General features: G+C 42.5%; 1 protein-coding gene across 1 annotated transcript in view; it reads left to right on the top strand.

Annotated features, from left to right (window-relative positions):
• The window catches only part of SMAD1 (SMAD family member 1), a 68,366-nt gene that overhangs the window by 28,998 nt on the left and 17,964 nt on the right, over positions 1-21,404 (top strand). Inside the window, exon 2 of the mRNA XM_005864866.2 lies at positions 502-1,084. Coding sequence (XP_005864928.1) covers positions 685-1,084 — 400 coding nt within the window. The 5' untranslated portion in view covers positions 502-684. The remainder of the gene's footprint in view (positions 1-501; positions 1,085-21,404) is intronic.

Below are 21,404 nucleotides of genomic sequence, written 5' to 3'. Positions count from 1 at the left end.
TCAAAAGCATTACATGAGGCCTTACTGTACTATAGATTGTGTGGTTTAAACAACAGAAATTTATTTGTCACAGTTCTGAAAGCTAGGAAGTCCAAGATCAAGGTCCCAGCCAATTTGGTTTCTGGTTTTCTCTTCTGGGCTTGCAGATGGCTGCCTTCTCTCTGTGTCCTCACATGGCCTTCCCTCAGTGCATGGGGGAGAGAGAGAGAGAAAGAGATACCCTCCCTTCTTCTTGTAAAGCCACCATTCCTATCAGATATGACCCCACCCTCATCATCTCATTTAACCTTCATTATTTCCTTAGAGGCTCCCTCTCCAAATATAGTGATGTTGGGGGTTAGGGTTTTAACATGAGTTTTAGGAGGGACATAGTTCAGTTCATATCATACTATAATACATAAAAGCACTTAAAATCATACCTGGACCATAGTAATTCTTTAATAACTTGTGGTAGGTGGTAGAGATGATTTTAAACATTTTTTTTCCTTTTTTCTTTTCTAGGTACTGACTCTGGGTTACCTTTTGAAACACTAGGAATGGTCCTTCCTACTTTTCAGCACCTCAAGACTAAGAAGCTAAGGAGAGTCCTATGTAAATAAAGGGAAATCCCTCCTCTGGTCCTTTTGCATTTGGAGGCTCCTGTATTTTACCATAAACAAGGAGTGTCTGACTGGTGCCATCACCATGAACGTGACAAGTTTATTTTCCTTCACAAGTCCAGCCGTGAAGAGACTTCTCGGGTGGAAGCAGGGCGACGAAGAAGAAAAATGGGCAGAGAAAGCGGTGGATGCTTTGGTGAAAAAACTGAAGAAAAAGAAGGGGGCCATGGAGGAACTGGAAAAGGCCCTGAGCTGCCCGGGGCAGCCCAGCAACTGTGTCACCATCCCCCGCTCCCTGGACGGCAGGCTGCAGGTTTCCCACCGGAAGGGACTGCCTCACGTCATTTACTGCCGAGTGTGGCGCTGGCCCGATCTGCAGAGCCACCATGAACTGAAACCACTGGAATGCTGCGAGTTTCCTTTCGGCTCCAAGCAGAAGGAGGTGTGCATCAATCCCTACCACTATAAGAGAGTGGAGAGCCCCGGTAAGTGAGTCTTTTCAGTGTTGATGCGTGCAGCAGATTCGTGTGGTTTAAAACGTCAAAATAATTCCTCTTCAGTGGAATTTTGCTATGACATATTCCCTGTAGAGGATGTGTATGAATTATGTTCTGCAATGGAATCATTTGATGCGATTACTTTATAAGACATTTCTAATTTTTTACATGTCTTACCTTTTAAGGGGGTCTATAGTGAAAGATACGCTACTTTAAAATTTGTACGGTTTTGCTCTCAAATTAGAGTCCACATTGTGGACATTTGCTTCGATTGGAAAGTGATTAGGCAATCTTAAGCACTTAAGTATCTCATTGTCAGATTGGAACCGATTTTGTTGATGGATTAATGGTTACCAAGAGTTCCAAAATGAGTCTGTGCCTTAGAGTCACATGACCTCCCTCCCAGAAATTCTGATTCTTGTATAGCCTAGTAATCGATGTTTTTAACAAGGTGGTGCTGATGTAGTTTATTAGATTGTGTTTGCTAGGTCATGTCATAACATGGTTCTCAAATAAAAGGCATTCTTTTTTTTATGGAGTATTTAAGACATACAAACAGAGTTTAAAGACTGGGGAATAATATAATAAACATCTCTGTACCCATCACCCAGTTTAAGAAATAAGAGATTATAAATAAAACTGAAATTACAGTTTATACCTCTCTGATCCCATTCTCTTCAGTAACTACTATTCTGAATTTGATAAAATTTTATGGTTATCACTAGAGGCCTGATGCACGAAATTCTTGCAAGGGGTATGGCCCTCGCAGCCACATCAGCTGCCCTGGCTTCGGCCAGAAGGTTGCCCGGAAGGTCGTCTGGACAGTCGTTCTACTGTTTGGCCGTCCGGTCTAATTAGCATATTACACTTGTATTATTATAGATTCCTGTCATGCTTTTTTAAGTATAAGTGACAGTATTAGTACATATGAATTCATCTCGATACCTATTTTGTATACTTAAGATTATCTATAATAATAAAAGCATAATATGCTAATTAGACCAGACAGCCGAATGACCTTCCGGACGAAGCCAGGGCTTCGAGGACCAAGGCAGCCGGGCCTGCAAAGGCCTACTCTTGCACGAATTTCGTGCATAAGGCCTCTAGTTATATAATGATATTGGAGGATCCTTCTACAATTTGTTATATTCATTCACCATTATGTTTTTATGACTTTTATTTTATACACTGTAAGATTACTCTTTGAGTTCTGTGAAAACTCCCCTGGAGATTTTATTGGAATTTCATTGATTTCATTTGGGGCGGGACTGACATAGTCATACCCAGTGCATAATCTTTTCTAAAGTTATATAGGTCTTTTTAAAAAATTTTCTCCATAAAGTTCTTGTACATCTTTTCTTAGGTTTATTTCTAATCACTGTTTGGGTTCTATTGTATCCTTTTATAAGTTATATTTTGTTATAGTTGCTCTTGTTGGAACTGCACTTGCTTTTTACCAACAACTTGCTTTTTACCTTACTGAATTCCCCTTATTCTAATATAAACATACTACTTACTGCTTGTTATACCTGCTGTGATGTTAATTAAAAAAACAAACACACACACACACATAAAACTCAACTCAAAGAAACATGGTCGTCTTTTAGCTAGAAATTGAGATGGAGCAAAGAGTTTTGGAGAGTAAAAAATAGTGTATAAGTAATACAGTCATGTGACGCATAATAATGTTTTGGTCAACAACAGATCACCAATATGACACTGGTCTCATAAGATTTTAATGGAGCAAAAAAATTCCTGCCACCTAGTGAGAACTCCGCTGTCATTTCACTATCAAAGTGGTGTGTTTCCCTCCAATCATCACTCTTTGACCCAACCATTGTGTCGAGGAGTTACAGAAGCTTTTAAGGCCTACGACCTGAGGAGGACCTGTGTCCGGGCTGTTGCTAACACTGAAGGAGTCATTGAGAAGACACTGATGCAATTCTGGAAAGATTACATCTATGATGTTCAAGGTTTGCTTAAGAACCTTGCTTAGGTTTAGGGTGATGTCACCCAGGAGTCTATGAATGGCATCTGGAAGAAAGACACTCAAGAGGTTCATTCATGACTTCAAAGGATTTGCCCAGGATGAGGTAGTTGCAGAAATCAACAAGGCTGTGGTTGAGATGGTAAACAAACAACTTGAATGTGGGTGTGGATGAGGGTGACATTGAGGAGCTCCTGGAGGAATGGCTAATGAGGAGTTGTTGGAAGTGGAATAGGAATGCATAGCTCAAGAAGAAGCAAGAAAAAAAGAAGAACCCCCAAGGAAATTCACAGTGAAGGGTTTAGCAGATGCTTTTGCAGACCTCAGCAGGTGCCTTAAAAGGAGCCTTAAGAGATTTGTACTCGAACACCGAAAGGTTTGGATCAGGGGTCCTCAAACTTTTTAAACAGGGGGCCAGTTCACTGTCCCTCAGACCGTTGGAGGGCCGGACTATAGTTAAAAAAAAACAACTATGAACAAATTCCTATGCACACTGCACATATCTTATTTTGAAGTAAAAAAACAAAATGGGAACAAATACAATATTTGTATTTGCATGTGGCCCGCGGGCTGTAGTTTGAGGACCCCTGGTTTGGATGGTGCATTATCTGGTTACAAGAAAATCTGTGATGAAGAAAAGAAACAAACCAAACCATCATGGACGTATTTCTGGAAAGAGTGACACCTCCATGAGAAGAGCGACAGTCGGGTTCTTTAGGAGGTGTTCCAGAAGAAGGCACTGTTATCGTAGGAGAAGACAGTTCTATGGGTGTTATTGTCCCTGAAGCCCTTCCAGTGGGACAAGGTGTGGAGGTGGAAGACGGTGATGTAGGTGATCCTGACCTTGTGTTGGCATAGGCTAATGTGTGTGTTTTTGTCTTTAACTACAAAGTTTAGAAAGTAAACAAAAAATTTCTTTAATTCTAAAAATAAAGCTTATAGAATAAAGACATAAATCAAGAAAATATTTTTGTACAGCTGTATAATGTGTTCTGTTTTAAGCTAAATGTTGTTTCAAGGGTTGAAAAGTTAAAAAAATTAAAATGTTTATAAAGTAAAAAAGTTACAGTAAGCTATGTTTTATTTATTATTGAAAAAAAGGAAAGTTTTAAAAATAAATTTACTGTAGCCTTAGTGTACAGTATTTATAAAGTCTTCAGTAGGGAATAGCAATGGCCTAGGCCTTCCCATTCACCCACCACCCACTCAGAGCAACTTGCAGCCCTGCAAGCTCCATTCAAGGTACATGCCCTATACAGGTGTACCATTCTTTATCTTTTACACTATGTTTTTACTGTACCTTTTCTATGTTCGGATTCAGACATACTTACCGCTGTGTTATAGTTGCCTACAGTATTTTTTACAGTAATATGACGTATAGACCATAGGCTGGACCACATAGCCTCGGTGTGCAGTGGGCGGTCCCATCTAGGTCTGTGTAAGTGCACTCTGTGATGTTCACACAATGACAGGATCTCCTAACGATGCATTTCTCGGAACGTAGACCCGCTATGAAGGGAGATGTAACTGTGTGTACAAATAAGATTATTTGAGCACGTGATGTTAAGAGTCTCTCTTTCTGCAAGTGTTTGGACAGTTTATAGGAAAGAGAAAGTTCATGCAGCTTCTGAAGACGATGGCCCTGCTGCTGATGTAACAGGTGACTCTTTCCTTGGACATTGAGTAGCCTTAGAATCAAGGCTGCTCATTAGTGGTCGGGGTAAGTGTGGGTTTTCTTTTCCTTTACCAAAGGAAATGCTGACAGCGGTTAAGGAAGTCATCTGACTGTGGTTGTGAGGAGACCATTCAGCTGCTGTCTGCTGCTACTAAAATGGCTTCACGGAGACTTCCTGTCGTTTGGCCCTTTTCTTTTCTTTTTTATGTGTTTCACATGGTTCTTGAAAATTATCTTCTGTCCTTTGAACTTGATTAACTTGAAAGGCCATGTTGAACCTGAGCTTGAAATTCTGAGATTTCCATTTTGATCTTTAAAGTAACACCCTGCAGTTAGCTTCCAGGTGCTTTCATTTTCAGCGTAATGGCTCCCAGCTGCTGGAAGAATGAAATGCACCTAAAATCCTCTTCACCTGTTGCCGGAATGTGGGTTTCTGACTCTGGCTGTTTCGGTCATTATGTCATTTGTCACTCGGTGAATTTTACCTTGAAGAGGAAGTCTTTACATTACAGGAAAGGAGGAGGAATTGGTGGCTGCCAGGGGCTGAGGAGGGGAGTGGGTGTGGCTGTCAAGGGCACCAGGAGAGATCCTTGGGTTGCTGAACATTCTCTGTGTCTTGATTGTAATCAGTGTCAGTATTCTGATCCTGAGGTTGTTCTGTAGTTTTGCAAGGTGTTGCCATTGGAAGAGGCTGGGTAAAGGGTAGGCCGGATTTCTCTGTATTATGTCGTACAGCTGCATGTGAATCCACAATTATCTCAACTTAAAAAGTAGTGATTTGGGCCCTGACCAGTTTGGCTCAGTGGATAGAGCGTCGGCCTGCAGACTGAAGGGTCCCAGGTTCGATTCTGGTCAAGGGCATGTACCTTGGTTGTGGGCACATCCCCAGTAGGGGTTGTGCAGGAGGCAGCTGATCGATGTTTCTCTCTTATCGATGTTTCTAACTTTCTATCCCTCTCCCTTCCTCTCTGTAAAAAAAATCAATAAAATATATTTTTAAAAAAATAGTGATTCGGGAAGAAGCAGGTAGTTCAGCTCTCGACTCCGACAGTCACACCCCTGCTTTTCCTCTCGACAGCATTGTGCTTGGATACGCAGCAGAGGTGCTCTGTGCATACTTCATATTTTCACGCACAGAATATTAAAAAGACATTACGTACTCAAGGATCAAGATATAGTGCAGTTAATATTTTTAAAAAACAAAAGTCAATATCTTTTCTAAAAAATGTGTTTCTTTTATATTGGGAATGTTTTTACTTGAAACGGTGGTGACAGAAACTTCTATCTTATTCAGGTGATTGGGGTTTCCTTTTCTGTGTTGTTTTTTGTCTTGTGTTAGTACATCCATTTGGAGAAGTATTCGTTTATCTGAGTGGTGCTATCTAGGAGTCTGATAATTGAAGTTGTAATTCAGATACCAAGATAGGATCACTACAAGTGCTTTGAAGATTTGGGGTTAATTAGCAACAATTTTAACTATTAAAATAAAACATTAAGATATGTGTATTCAGGGTTCTCCAGAGAAACAAAATCAATAGGATATAGATACAGATACAGATACAGATACAGATACAGATAGATAGATCAGAGGAGGTTTATTATAGGCTTTGGCTCACATCAGCATAGAGGCTGAGGCATCTCACGACCTGCTGTCTGCAGACTGGAGAACCAGGAAAAGCTGGTGGTGTCACTCCCAGTCTTAGTCCAAGGCCTGAGATCCAGGAGCACCCATGTCCCAGGGCAGGAGAAGATACCTCAGTTCAGGCAAAAAGAAAAAGCAAATTTGCCCTTTCTTTGCCTTTGCCTTTGTGTTCTCTTCAGCTGCTCAGCAGATTGCATGATGCCCACCTGCATTAATGAGGGCAGCCTCTCTACTCGGTCTACAATTCAAAGACCCTTCACAGACACATCCAGAAATAGCATTTACCATCCATCTAGGCATCCCTTAGCCCAGTCGAGGTGACACACACAGTTAACCATCGCTCTGTATTCATCTACATCTAAATTTCTCTTCAAACATTTATGGCACACATACTACTCCTCAGGAACTGAGTCCACCCAAGAACGACTGGCATGTAATAACAGCACAGTGTGCCAAGTTGTATAATAGAAGCACGGACAGGGGGTGCAGCTAACTCTTACAAGCCTGAGAGTGGCCGCTAAAAAAGCTCACTCAGCTCACACATCTGGGCATTGTGTTCCAGTCTCTGTGGTGGTGCAGACATACATGTATGTTTCATTGTACAGAGGATTTAAATCAGTTTATAAGAAGATATACAATAAAGTAGAAAGTAGTACTAATAAAGTAGACCAGGGAAAACAAATTAAAATGGAAAGTCAAGGCTAGGAGGAAATTGAGCACATGTGTGTTCCATAAGTTACTGTGGTGCAGATAGACTGCTGTGGGTAGTAACTATACATTTCTAGTCCTAGTCTGGATGGTTCTCTAAGGCTCTTGGTGAGGGAGGTGTGTATGACATTGGGATGAAGGAAGAATGTTTTAAAAGCTCTTAAGAGGTACAGATCCAGGCATGGTACCTCGGGGTGGGTGGTGGGGAAGAGCCACGGAGGCTGTTTGCAGAAGCTTCCTCAGCGGGGATGCCTGGCATGAGGAGAGTGTCCCACCTGAGCACTGACTCTCCCTCAGTCCATCAGCGCTCCAGTCTCCGTCCAGGTGGAAGTTCTGTTTTGACACAGCATTTAGTAACTACTTCTGTCTCTTATCCAAGCTCAACACACAGCCAAGTGGACATGGAGTTTACATGGTGAATTGTTCTCCTAGATACTATCATTGGTGTTTGCCTTGTGTTTGATAATGTCATCATTGTCATTTACAATAATACTAGAACAGATGAGGTAATATAATCATGAGTAGGATTTTATATGCAGGTATGTATGTATGGATATATATATATTTTTTAACATGAGTTTTGTGTGTATGTGTGTGTTTTTAAACATTTTATTGATTTCAGAGAGGAAAGGAGAGGGACAGAGAGATAGAAACATCAATGATGAGAGAGAATCATTGATGGGCTGCTTCCCACGTGCCCCACACTGGGGATCGAGCCTGCAACCCAGGCATGTGCCCTGACCAGGGATGGAACCATGACCTCCTGGTTTATAGGTCAGCAATCAACCACTGAGCCACGCCAGCCAGGCTATACCCAGATTTTTTAGTGGATTCCATATTTTAAACCTAAGGCAGAATGTGAAGTTTATTCTGATTTTTTAGTACATTATTGGGGCATTGGTTTTGTGTGTTTTTATTAATAGATGAACAGATGGAAAGTTTTAGCAGCCACTAATTGTTATTTTTACGTAAATTACATACATGGACGTGGACATCTAGACAGTTATGTGATTTGTTTCTGGGTGGACATTTTCTTTTGCTAAATCTACTCCAATTTGAAATTTTAAGACTGTTTGCTACAGATTATACTAAGCATCTTTCTCCTACTTTTGCTTTCCTGACCTTTATCCTCTGCTTCATTCTTTTTTCTGTCTCTGCAACATTAGGTGGGCAAGGCAAGAGCAGCTATATTCAGATTTTGCTGGTTTATTTAGAGTTCAGCACTCTTCCATCCACCACTGCTGGTTTATAGCACCAAAGGAACCACAGCCCGTGTTAGAAGCAGAACACACACACACACACAATGATGGAAAAGAACAATTTTGAAAACCATAGAAAAGTATTTGTCATGATAAATGAAAGAAGTGGTGTATATACACTGATTGCACTTATGTGAAAATTAAAGAAAAAGCCTGGCTAATACTTCCAAGTCCGCCTTTGGGTGAGATAATATTGAGACCTATGAGTCGTGCTTTAGGGCTTATTTTGCCCACAGGTGGGTCATCCTCAGACAGTGAGTTCTGGTCGGGTTGGGAACGTTTCATGTGGCCGGAGTGTAAGAGCCACAGGTGACTTGCCCCATGCTGACAGCGCCCGTGCTCTTGATGGACACTTGGGAAGGTGAGAGAAATGGAAGGCGAGGCGGGCTGATGCGGGGCCTCAGGCTGAGGATCTCGGATTTCCTCGCAGCCTCCTTGGTACTAGATATCAAAGGGCTCATGGAAAAGACTGGAGATGTCTTTCTCTGAAATGTATGTCCACCCCCTTGTCTTTTTCCATGTCAAAATGCGTATGTTCCCGTGAAAGACTCCGCATCAGGCCTCTGCCCTGATACTTGGGAAAATCAGAGTCCTTTGGGGAGGGGACAGGGGAGCAAAGAGAGGAGATTGATTGCAAAGAGCTGAGCTCACGGACCGTGGGCAGCTGTAGGGTCCCATGAGCCCTGCGTTAATAGTCTCAAAGGGCCTGAAGAGTGCTCTGGAGAGTTAAAAAGCCCAAATGTTGTTAATTTGCCAGCTTGGCTGTGGATTCCTGTAGTTCTTAGATGCTGGTTTTGGGGTTAGTTTGAGAAGCTGCCGACTCCCGTTTCCCTGCCTCTAGCCTGTCTGGGCCTCCACAGTGTCAACAGGGATCTTCCCGGTGGGGGGGAGGGGGGATGGGAGAGCCGCACTCACCTGCGTCTCACCCCTTCCCCTTGCATCAGCGGGACTTCTCCATCCCTGTGACCTTCAGCCCTGGCCTGCAGTGCCCCTCGGTGCAGGTCTGCCTTTCCTAACACTGCTAGGGCTGCCACGGGTTATGCAACCGGAAGTCAGTAACTTCCCTGATAAAAGATCTAGAGTCTGGAAACACGGACTGTGTGTAAATACAAAGATCCAAGTCAACAAAGGGCTGTCTGGCAATTTCCCCCCTCCAGTTCTTCGAACGGTCGTTTTATGCTCCGGAATCTTAGCACACCTTGACAATGGAAGGTCCGGTTTACGCTCTACCACACCACTGCCTCACCTCTAAAACAGCTCTCCGAGGCATGCTGCTGTTCTCCATTCTTCACTCTTCTGCAGGATTTTTTTCCTTTGAGCTTCTGTAAAGTTTACCCAAGGTCTAGTGGTGTGCCGGACAGGTATTTATGTAAAGATCAAGTCAGGCAGCAATTGTGGGTAAATGCTGTTGAAATATGTAACCTGTAGCTTTTACTTAGGAAAAAAAAGAACAACTAATTTAAAAATGAGTTGTTTTGAAAAGAGAAAACTGATGGGAGCGTGTCATAAGGACTCAGGGGCAAGCCCCTGGCTAAATCAGACAGTTGAGCCACACAATAATGAAGGACAGAAATGAATTAGAAACCCTTGGAGGTAACAGTAGGACTCCATGCTGATAGTAAGTAAATGGGGACGGGCAAGGAGGGCTCTTGCTCACTGTAGAATGCTGGTTGCCGACTGGTGAATGTGGAGCTTTTAGGAAATTCAGGACAAATACAATTATTCAAAGGAGATACATCTTTCTCTTTGGTCTGGAAAATCTCAGGTCAGAAGGCCTGGATTAAAATTTTGGCACTTGATATCTTTGACCTTGGGCCAGTTTCTTGTTCTCTTTGAGCTTGTGTTTCCTACCTTGTGACACGGGGGGAGAACATATCTACCGCCCAGGGTTGTGGCAGGGATTACATGGTAGAGGTACCCACAGGACCATTGATGTGCAGCTACGTTGTCACACAACTTGTCACTGGAGAGGCTAGAATTCAACTTCAAGTCTAACTTCAAAATTCATGCTCTAACCCCACACTGTGCTGCTTCCCTTTAATCATTTTTTTTCTCTTTCCCAAAGGGGCAGGGTACCCATAGTTTTTAGTAGGGGAGCATGTGATCAGAAATGCATGAATTTGGGGTTGATCATGGTAAATTGAGAGCGTCCACACCTGTGCTTCAAGTTTTCATGGAGCCTTTATTTATTTCCCGTTGGTCAAACTTTATCATTGACAACTAGTGTCTATTTCACGGAATATATTTAACAGAGTCAAATTTGAATTCCGAATGGGAACTAATTACATTCAACTGCAATTAGAAGTTAAGCCACGCTGCTAGGTGTGACTCCTGGGGATGGTTATTTCCATAAAAGTAGTCTTAGTATAATAGTAACTGTCCCTCTGTGCTTACCATAGCCAAGAAACTTGTTAAAACATACCTGTCTAACATTGAGAGAGACTGCATAGCACAGTGGTTAAAGCACCTGGGTTCTGAAGCCAAGCTGCCTGGGTTTGAATCCTGTCTCCTGTCTCCGATGGTTACATATACATAGGTGAGTCACTTCACCTCTACACCTCAGCATCCACTTTTATAAAATGGAGGTAATGACAGTGCCTTCGTCACCGTTGTTAGGAGGATTAAAGGGGGTAATATTTGCTACAGCACTAGGCGTATAGTATAAGCACTATATAAATGTTAAATTGAGAAAATACTATTCCATTTTACTAGTGAGAGGTGAGGTTTAAAGAATAAATTGAAAATGTGCCCAAGTGAGCAAAGGATACGGAGTATGACACTAGCAGATGGAAGCTGCGAGAAGCTTGGAAAGGCTGGGTGAGAGTGGGGTGAGATTGGGGCAGGAATCTTGATGGGGTCGTGGGGTCGTAGAGGATGGACTGTGGGTGTGTAGCTCACAGACAAGAGCTGTTTCAAGGAAACCTTCTTATGACACTAGCAGATGGAAGCTGCGAGAAGCTTGGAAGGCTAGCTGAGAGTGGGGTGAGAGTGGGGCAGGAATCTGGATGGGGTCGTGGGGTCGTAGAGGATGGCCTGTGGGTGTGTAGCTCACAGACGAGCTGTTTCAAGGAAACCTTCCGTGGGGTACACAAAGAAGGAATCTGGCCTGGAATGATCTAGGACGTCGGGCTCTCAGAAGTTGAGTTTGATTTAGATTCTCTTTGACGTAAATTTCATGGCTTTCTTAAAGCTTCAAGATGCTGTTGTTAGTGAATACAATTTATTTCTCTGCTTATATTCAAATTGTGTTCACATGTTTGTCTTCTATTCATATATTTGTGCTCAAGAGTAATGGATGTTTGCCTTGAAAAAAATACTACAAAGTTGCTACATTTAGGCAAAACTATCTTAATTTTTAAAAGATGCCTCCCACCCAAAGAAAACCCAATCAAAAAAGTGGAGGAGAACTTTATAAACAACTTCCACAATCTCTTCCCAGTTTTGTAGCACTGAGTAATGTAGTCTGGTGGTTATGACCTTGCTTCAAACTCTGGCCCTCAGGGTAGCAGCTGTGTAACGGTGGCTGTGCTACTGAGCTGGGCTGAGTCAGCTTCCTCCTGTGTTGCGAGGGTTCAGCCATCTCTTGGAAACTCCATGTGGGGAGGGACAGTGGCTGTCCCTCTGCGGTGCCCTGCACAGCGCCTCGCCCGCAATTTGTGTTCCATGTGTGTATGTGTCGTGCTCAGTGAACTTTATCTAATACTAGAGGCCTGGTGCATGCAATTTGTGCACTCAGCGGGGGGCGGGAGTCCCCTCAACCCAGCCTGCGTCCTCTCACAGTCTGGGAGCCCTCGGGGGATGTCCGACTGCCAGCTTAGGCCCGCTCCCCATGGGCAGTCGGACATCCTTAGCTCTGCCGCGGAGGTGGGAGAGGCTCCTGCCACCACCAGATTATGAGAGGGCTCAGGCCAGGCCAACGGGACCCCACCAGTGCACGATAGGGGTTAGGGAGGGATGTGGGAGATTGGCCAGCCGGGGAGGGACAAAGGTAGGGCTCCAGGGCCTGTCCGGCTCGTCTCGCTCAGTCCCAATCAGCCAGACCCCAGCAGCAAGCTAACTACTGGTCAGAGTGTCTGCCCCCTGGTGGTCAGTGCATGTCATAGCGAGCGGTTGAGCAGCCTTAGCATATTATTAGCATATTACTCTTTGATTGGTTGAACGAACAACTGGACACTTAGCATATTAGGCTTTTATTATATAGGATTATTTCAGATCTCCCCTGCCATCGCCTCACCACCAATAAGCAAACAAAAAGATCAAGTGACACCACTCAGGGATATATATTTTTAATTTAACCTCCATTAAAGGTTCTGAGAATCTTAGTATAAAATTTTTCTGATATATCCTGAGATTGGATTTTTACTTCCTACATATGCTGCATGTGATGCTGTTAACATCTAAGTGGTTTTGTTCTCTCTGTCACTTCGTACTTAAAATGTTTCTGTGCTTGTCACTGGACACACGCTGTCTAGGGCCATCTGTCTGGTATCAGTATTACACTAGGCATAGCTGCTTTTGCCCGCTTGTGCCTTTCCCCCTTCAGCCTGTCTTCAAATGAGAACTGCTGCCGCTGGACTGGCTGTCGGGCCATTCTTGATTAGCCCCGGCCACCTTCCCACTCTTAGGTGACCTCAGTGGTGTGTCCTGAGACCCAGCCGAGACACAGTCGGCACTGAACTCCGTATGCGGTGGAGCTGCAGATGCAGGCGCGGCAGCATTATCATCAGCCAGGAGACTTGCACAGCGGGCAGGAAGGGCCCTGGAGTTCAAGTCCCTTGCTTTTGTGTGTGAGGAAGTTGAGACTCTGAGAAGTCAAGTGATTTGCTCAAAGTCACAAAAGTAATTATTATCATAGCCAGGACCAGAACTCGGGTGTCTTGACTCCTCACCTAAATGCCTTTTCCGAGTCTTCAGAACTAAAAGGTGTTCATGTGCCCCTGGGTAGCAGATAGCTCTTTCCCATTATATCTGTATCAACAAACGCAGGCAAGGCCCTGGCAACGTTGCTATAGAACTCTCTTCTGTGTTCAAAAAAAGTGTGTCCATAAACATTTGGTGGGTCACTTGTGGGCCTTAGTGTGGTGACTGCACAGCTTTACCACTGACAACGTGGGTGTTGAGCGTTGGGGTTGGAATGTGTGGATTTCCTATTTACTCAGTTACATGTTTACTGACAACGTAGTGATCCAATTTCAGACAGTACTTCCCAATCTCGAAAAAGCTCCCCGGCCTAGAGGGTGTACGGGATGCCCTCCAGGATCTAGAGGGTGTATGGATGCTCTCCAAAGCTCAGCCCCTCTTTCCAGTTTTAGCTGTTTCTTTTTCATTCCTCCTCCTTGTGCCTTGGCAACGCAGAAAAGCCGAGACCAACAGCAGAATCACAAATGTCTCCTGCAACTCGCTTCCTGGAACGAAAATATCTCCTGAAACTTTCTTAGTTTGTTTTTTTCTCACCAAAAAGGGGTTTTATTTTATTTTTTTAACCGAAAGAGATGCATAAACACTTTGAAAAGCAGAGGTGCCTCACTGAGAAAAGGCAGAAATCTGATTTCCCCCTCCTGACAGGTCAGGGAAAGAAAGGAAGAACGCTTTTCCTCCGTTTAAAGGCACGCAGCAATTGGAGATTTTCAAGGGACTGAGGGAGGGGTGGTGAAATCCCCGAGGAGGAGCCTTTTCTCTTCCAGAATACCTCTGCGGAGGGGGTGCGGAGCCAGCTTAGGGTTTTTACCAGGTTTAGAACTCCCAAAAATATAGGAGCAACACACACAGTCTGATTTTAAAATGATTCAGATAAAAAAGAAACGTACGGGTGTACAGAAAGTGTTTTAATATTGGCCGCTTCTTTCAAAGGAGATTCTTTGCATTCAAATGAACCAGTGGGAGCCGCCCTCAAAGGGAAGCCGCAGCCGCAGTCCTTCTGTGACGCTGCCAAGCAGGAGTGGCCCTATTCAGGGCTCTGAAGACAAGGGCCCCAGGAGACACCGCGCTCCCAGATTTCTGTTTCCATAAAATAGAAATAGCCTGACACACGGAAAGAAAAGATTAAGAGGAAGGCATTCCTCACCCTGCCTTCCTGTTTCTGACCTGAGTCAGGCCTAGAGTTTGCAAATCCTCATTCCATTTTTTAAAAATAGTTATTACACTATTATTAGCCGTATTCCCTATGCTGTACTGTGCCAGGCCCTCGCCTGTGTTCATCGACACAGACCTAATGGAAAATAGCCAGCTGCTACCCCGTGGTACCTAAATGCTCATTCCTGGAGCTGGATCGTCACCCCTCCACCACCACCACCCCGCCCCAAGAAATAACAGTCCCATGTAGATGTGTTTAAACGTGGATAATTAGTCTGGATGCTTATTCTTTCCTTGTCCACCAGTAGAAAACAGATTTCTTAATGATCTCTTCCCTGAAATATTGCTGAAGGGAAAGGAACAAGCACTAGGTGGGGTGGAGAGAAATGTCTAGACGAGCAGCTGCATTACCCTGTAGGTGCCGCACAGGTGAGAGGAGCCTGGGCTTCTTATTTGAGAGCAGCTTGTGTGTGTGATGTGCGGGGGAGGGGGGACTTACCCCTGCCTCACCAGCTTCCGGGTACCTCTGCCACAGTAATGCTTCTTTCTAGGGCTGGCAGCTGCTCCAGACCCCAGGCCCATCTCTTCCCTCTTCTGAAATGACTTCATTATTGTTTGTAGTGTGAAGAGCCATAGGATTTATTGTTCAAACCAGGACACTTTTGAGCGCAACAAGGGTCACCTGTGAATAATTCCATCAGAGAACAGGTGCACATTGGGACTGTCCCAGGCAAACCAGAACATAGAGACCCCTACTTAGGGAAGTTGTCAAACGGCACAGATCAGATTTGATAATGACTCACTTATTATCCATCATCAGGGAGTTAGGTGCTTACCATAACTGAGCTTATTAAATTAGAGTTTTCTCCTTTATATGGAGTGACCTTAACTTTAATTTGTCCGGAGATATTCTGGAATTTGTTCTATTCATCCATCTCTTAAGCAGGCTGTATAGAACAGAGTGTAGCATTCCTAGACACCTTGAGTCTTTGAGGCTGTAGGACACCACGGTTGAGAACGCACATTGCCTTCCCAACTCTTGAAACTTTCTATGTGACTTCAGGTGAGTACCCCTCAGCACTCTTATTTGCAAAGTGGTGTGATGTGTTAAGCATGGTTCCAGGCTTATAGCAAATAATTGTAATCGTGTCCATGTGAATTTTGTGTAATACAGTGATCCCCTAAAATCAACCTGATATGTTTTTCCTTGCTTCCACATAAATCCTCTTAGTTCTAGAGTTTAGCTTGATATCTGTCTCCCTCCTTGCCATCATCAGCCACTTTTTGCTGCAGTTTTCTGAGAATTGTGACACTGAGTAAATAGGAAACCCACACATCCCAACCAGTGTGCCATAATTGCATACCCAAAGCCATGGGTAACATGGACCATCTTCCTGGAGTGTCAGTTTTACTTGATTGTAAGTTATGTAAAGTATTTTTGCATTTGAGAAGTAGAGAGGAGTAGAGCATAAAATATATGTGACTTTGGTGAGATAGAGGAAAATTTCAATGCCATTCCATAATTCCAGGGGAGCCGCTGGGACCCCCTGATTAGTGTCTTCTCCTCTGTCACTGACGTTTACTTTGGTGGAAAATGTTGAGAAATACTGGGGACATGTCTCTCAGAAAGACTGAGTATCTTTCTGTTCTGCTTACTAACTCTTAACGGGGCCATATAACACCCTGTATGTCTCCAGTGTTATCTCCACTTTAACACCAGGCTTTCTGCAGCTCTTTCCCTTCAGTATCTTCGGTTGGTTTTCACTGTGAGAGCTGACGTATCTGTGCCAAGAACTGGAATTCCTTTCCTGGATGGGGATTCTGAGTTGGGAGACGTACATTTAGAACCCCCAAAGTAGAGCTGGTGGGAAAAATGTTTTAGTTGGGGAATGTACTATGGAGAGCTCAGAGGAAGGGTTCCCGAACCTTGAAGACAGGATTGGAAAAGGAATAGATAATAGGACATTTTAGCCATTTAAAAAAAATCGGTAAAGGACCATTTTAAATTGCCCCTTTACATTCCTTTTTTGAATGTTTTATTGAGGAATGCTTGGCATAGAATACACTACACATGTTTAAAACGTCCAGTGTGGTTAGTGTTGGTGTATACCTCTGAAAACATCACCGTAACCTGGATCATGGGCAGACTCATCACCCACACAAGTTCACTCCTGCACCTTTGCAGTCTCTCCCTCCAGCCCCTGGCCTCTCCCCAGGCAACTACTGGTCTGCTTTGTGTCACCATACATTGGTTTGCATGTGCATGAAATCATATAGTTTGCACTCTTTGTCAGCCTTCTCGCAGCATATTACCTGGAGCTTCATTCATGTTGTGTGAATCAATATTTCATTCCTTTTTGTTTCTGAGTAGTGTTCTATTGAATGGATATGTAACGGGATTACTAGTGGATACTTCCTTAAACACACACACACACCCTTAGTCCTAAAGTCAGCTTTTTTTTTTTTTAACTTTTTTATTGAATTTATTGGGCTGATATTGGTTAATAAAATTGCATAGGTTTCAGGAGTAAAATTCTATAACACATCATCTGTATATTGTATTGTGTGTTCATCACCCCAAGTCAAGTCTCCTTCTGTCACCCTTTCTCTCTCCTATTAAAGTCAGCTTCTTAATGGGGAAACAGTAGAGGCATTTTCACCAAGGTTAAGAATAAGTCAAGGAAGTTAACTATCTTTACTACTTTTTAACATTATATTGGCAGTACTCACCAATGCAATTAGACAAGAGAAAACAATTGAAACGGGAAAATTAAAACTGTATTTGTTGGTGACATGATCATTTTTCTCGACAGCTCTCTAGTGAATCAAAGGTAAAACTAACTCAGACAACAAAAGAAGTCACCCAGGTAGTAGGATATAAAAAGGTAACAGAAATATCATAAATATCAATAACCATATATGTCATTACCAATTAGAAGATATAATGGAAGAGAAAGCCCCATTTAAAATAGCAGCAGAAAAGATAAAACACTTAAGAATAAATTTAATGAGAAATTTAAAACCTATAGTCAGTGTTATAGATTGAATTGTGACCCTCCCCCCCCCAATTTATATATTGAAGCCCCAATCATAAGTACCTCAGAGTGTGACTGTATTTGGAGATAGGGCCTTTAAAAAGTTAAAATTAGGCCATTGGAGTGAGCTCTAATCCAAGCCGACTGGTGTTCTTATTAGAAGAGCAGATTAGGACATACAGAGAGACACTAGGGGAAAAAGCTATATGAGGACACAGCAAGAAAGTGCTCATCTGCAAGCCAAGAGGAGAGGCCTCAGGAGAAACCTTGACCTTGGAACTCCAGCCTCCAGAACTTTGAGTAAATAAATTTCTGTTGTTTAAGCACTCGGTCTGTGGTATTTTGTTACGGCAGCCCTCACAAACTCATACAGACCAGAACTACAGAACACTCCTGAAATACACAGAAGTAGTCTTGAGCAGACCTTCCTAGATCTTGACTAGGACATTTCAACATAATCAAGACATTCATATTTAGTAAGCTAATGTATAAATATAATATGTTCCCAATTAAAATACCAATAATACCTTTTTTTCTGAAAGTAGACAAAGTGATAAGTAAAGTTCATATGGGAAAGTAAGCATGCAGCATTGAAAAGGAAGAACTGTGAGAGGGGACTAGCCCTGTCTATATTAAAACATACTATAAAGCCTCTATAATTAAAACAGAGCGGTACTGGGGCACAGACTAGAATAGAATGGAATGGAATGCCTAAAAATAGACCCTAACATGTATGGAACTTTATGAGAAAAGTGGTATCTCCAGTCACTGGGACAAAGATGGGCTTTTTAATGGTGTTGGGGCAACTGGCTAGCCATTTGGAAAAAGATGAAATTAGATCTGTTCCTCCTACTATAAATAAAACTGCACTCCAAATGGATCAGAGCTCTAAGTAAAATAAGAAACTTTATATGCACTCCAAGAATACATGGGTGAATTCCTCCTTACGATCTGGGTGTAGGAGTGAGCTTTCTATGAATCAAAATCCACATACAGTAAAAGAAATTATTGATAAATTTGCAGCCAAAAAGAAACTTGCACAGAAGCAAAATCAGACAGGTTGTGATAAAGTATTTGTGACGTATAAATATATCATGGGTTGATATCTCTAATATATATTTTTAAATGAAAAATTACCCCAAAATGGGCAAAGGACACAAGCAGACAATTCACACATACACACACACACGATATTAAAATGTCCTCTGAAATATCAACTTTCACCATATTAAGAGAAATGTAAATTAAAATTGCACCAAAATACCATTTGTCACCCATCAGAGTGTCCAAGAAAAATCAAAAGCTTGACAACATAGTCTGTCCTGGAAGCTGTGGGGAAAAAGTCATCCTCATATGTTGCTGGTGGCAATGCAAAATGCTGCCACCCTAATAAGGGGTACTCAACAATAGCAAAATAATACCTGCATTTACCCTTTCACCCAGGATTTCCATGTCTAGGAATTTATCCTGGAGATACACCTTGCACAGTACAATATATATGTGCTGGCTTATTCATTGCAGTATTATATCTGATGGTAAAATATTGTAAACTACGTAAATGCCCAGCCATGGGAGATTGGTTGAATAAACGATGGTGTTATTAGCTGTAAAGACAAATGAGGAAGATCTTTATAAATTAAAGTGAAGTTAATTCTAGGATATAGTGAAAAAAAGCATAGTAGGCTGACTTTCATTTTTAGGAATAAAAATGAAGTAAGAGAGCATATATTTATCCTGGCTGGTGTCGCTCAGTGGTTGGAGTGTTGGTCCTCACACCAAAAGGTCTTGAGTTTGATTACCGGTCAAGGGCACACACCCGGGTTGCAGGTTTGATCCATGGCCCCAGTGGGGGGCACATGCGAGAGGAAGCCAATTGATGTGTTTCACATTGATGTTTCTCTCTCTCTCTCTCTCCCCCTCCCCTTCTTCCCTTCCACTCTCTCTAAAAATCAATGGGGAAAAATGGCCTCAGGTGAGGATTAGCAACAGAAAAAGAAAATGAAAAGAAAGCATATATTTATGTATTTTATTTTTTTTAAAGGAAGGATAAATCAGAAAAAAATGAAATTGATTATCCTCTGAGGAGGTTAGGTGGAGGGACTGAGGAAATAATTGTAATATATATGTATAATAAGATGCTATACACACCATCAGTGGGTTTTACAGACATAATGCTGAACCAAAGAAGCTAGATACATGAGTCTGTATGATTTCATTTATATGAAGATTTGTGCATTTTAGTATAGATGTGTGATACATCAATACATTTTTTAAGTTTATTAAAAGATACCTGTACCTATGTCTGCAGTGGCAAAATCATCTCAATAGTCAGAGGTGAGGAAAAACGTCGTTTTTCTTGTCAAGTTCATCGGATGCTAATTTATTGTAGCTGGTAGCTTACTTCTCCCAGTGATTAGCAAAAGCTGGTCAGGCTCACCTGTAATGTCCACTAAGGATAGCACTGTGCCTGAGGGCCAGACCACTGCACACCACACAGCAGAGTTACCGGAACACTGTGCAGAGTGTCAGCTTGGGGTGCAGGGGTGTGTGTGTGTGTGTGTGTGTGTGTGTGTGTGTGTGTGTGTGTGTGTTGGGGCTTAGGGGTCCTCTGAAGGGTTAAAATGGAGAATTGATTCAAATTGCTGTCTGGTGCTACCTTTGTAGGGAGGGGTACAGAGGCCAATATTTGCCCCCTTTTAAAGGTACCAATCAGAAATGAGGCAATAGCTAGATGACCAAACAAGGCAGGTTGTAAAGTGGTAACTTACCATAAGCTGCAGCAGCTAAAAGAAAAAGAGAATGTTTGATTGCATAAACAATTTAAAGGCAGTGGACTATTTCATAGCATGAGTTTATTTTGGAATATAGATTTCTTTTGGTGTAGGGTGAGCCTTTAAGACTGTCGGAAATTTTTTGTTCAACAAAACAAAGTAGATTACACTTCAGGTGGCTATTGAAAGGTAAAAGGAGGACTTATGCTTTTAATGACTTGGTTTGGGCAGATTCCATCACTGTGCTTAAAAGAAAATACATTTATTTATTATATTAACAGGGTTTGTTTCTAAGGTGTCAAATAGTAGGGAAATCACATTGCTACCGGATTATGTAAAATTTAAGATACAGTGTATGAGAAACTTTTAACATTTTTCAGCTCATGAATAAGTGATGATCCAAGTGTTAAGAGCACTTTTTCCCCCTGTAGAAATGTTAGAAATTATGGATAAATTCCCTGGATAGCCCTCAAAAATCCACTTAATTCCTAAAGCCTCTAAGTATTGTTTCATTGGGAAAATAAATTCTGAATCCTAACTCCCAGCAACAGTAACAGATTTTAAATGTCTTCCTCTCTCCTCCCATACAGTTTACCAAATGGGTTGTTTTTGTCTTTCTAGCCAAGGCCACGGAACAGCAGGGATTCCAAGGGCCTTTGTTACTGGGGAGAGCCATCTGGTGACCCTGGCAGGAAGCTAGGCTCTAACCCTGGTGAGGGCTCTGTTTGCCAGCCCTTCCCCTGGACTCTCGTTGTACTTGTAGGGGCTCTGCTGCTGGAGATTTCCGACCATGCTAATTATTAACTCCTTAGGCTCCTCACACACAGAGCTTTGAGGCATGGCTTGTTTTCTTTCCTTCTCTACTGGTATAAACGGTTTTGGCCTTAAGTATTCACCTAGCAAAATGTGGATTGTATAAAATGTCTTTTTTTTTTTTTAACCTACCAGGTAGTAAATAGGATGACTGATAAGTGGGTAAATACATTAAGATCCTTAGAGAAAAGATGTTCCCAAGGTACAGTCATGTACCTCAGAACACTTTTGGTCAACAACAGACCACGCATATCCTATATAATCCTATATAATAAAAGGCTAATATTCGAATCAACCGAACGGTGGAACAACCGGTCGCTATGATGCGTACTGACTACCAGGGGGC

Source organism: Myotis brandtii, unplaced genomic scaffold (assembly GCF_000412655.1).
Source record: "Myotis brandtii unplaced genomic scaffold, ASM41265v1 scaffold192, whole genome shotgun sequence".
Lineage (NCBI taxonomy): Eukaryota > Metazoa > Chordata > Mammalia > Chiroptera > Vespertilionidae > Myotis > Myotis brandtii.
The sequence above is the reverse complement of the archived record's forward strand: the minus strand, read 5'-3'. Positions and strand labels throughout refer to the sequence as shown.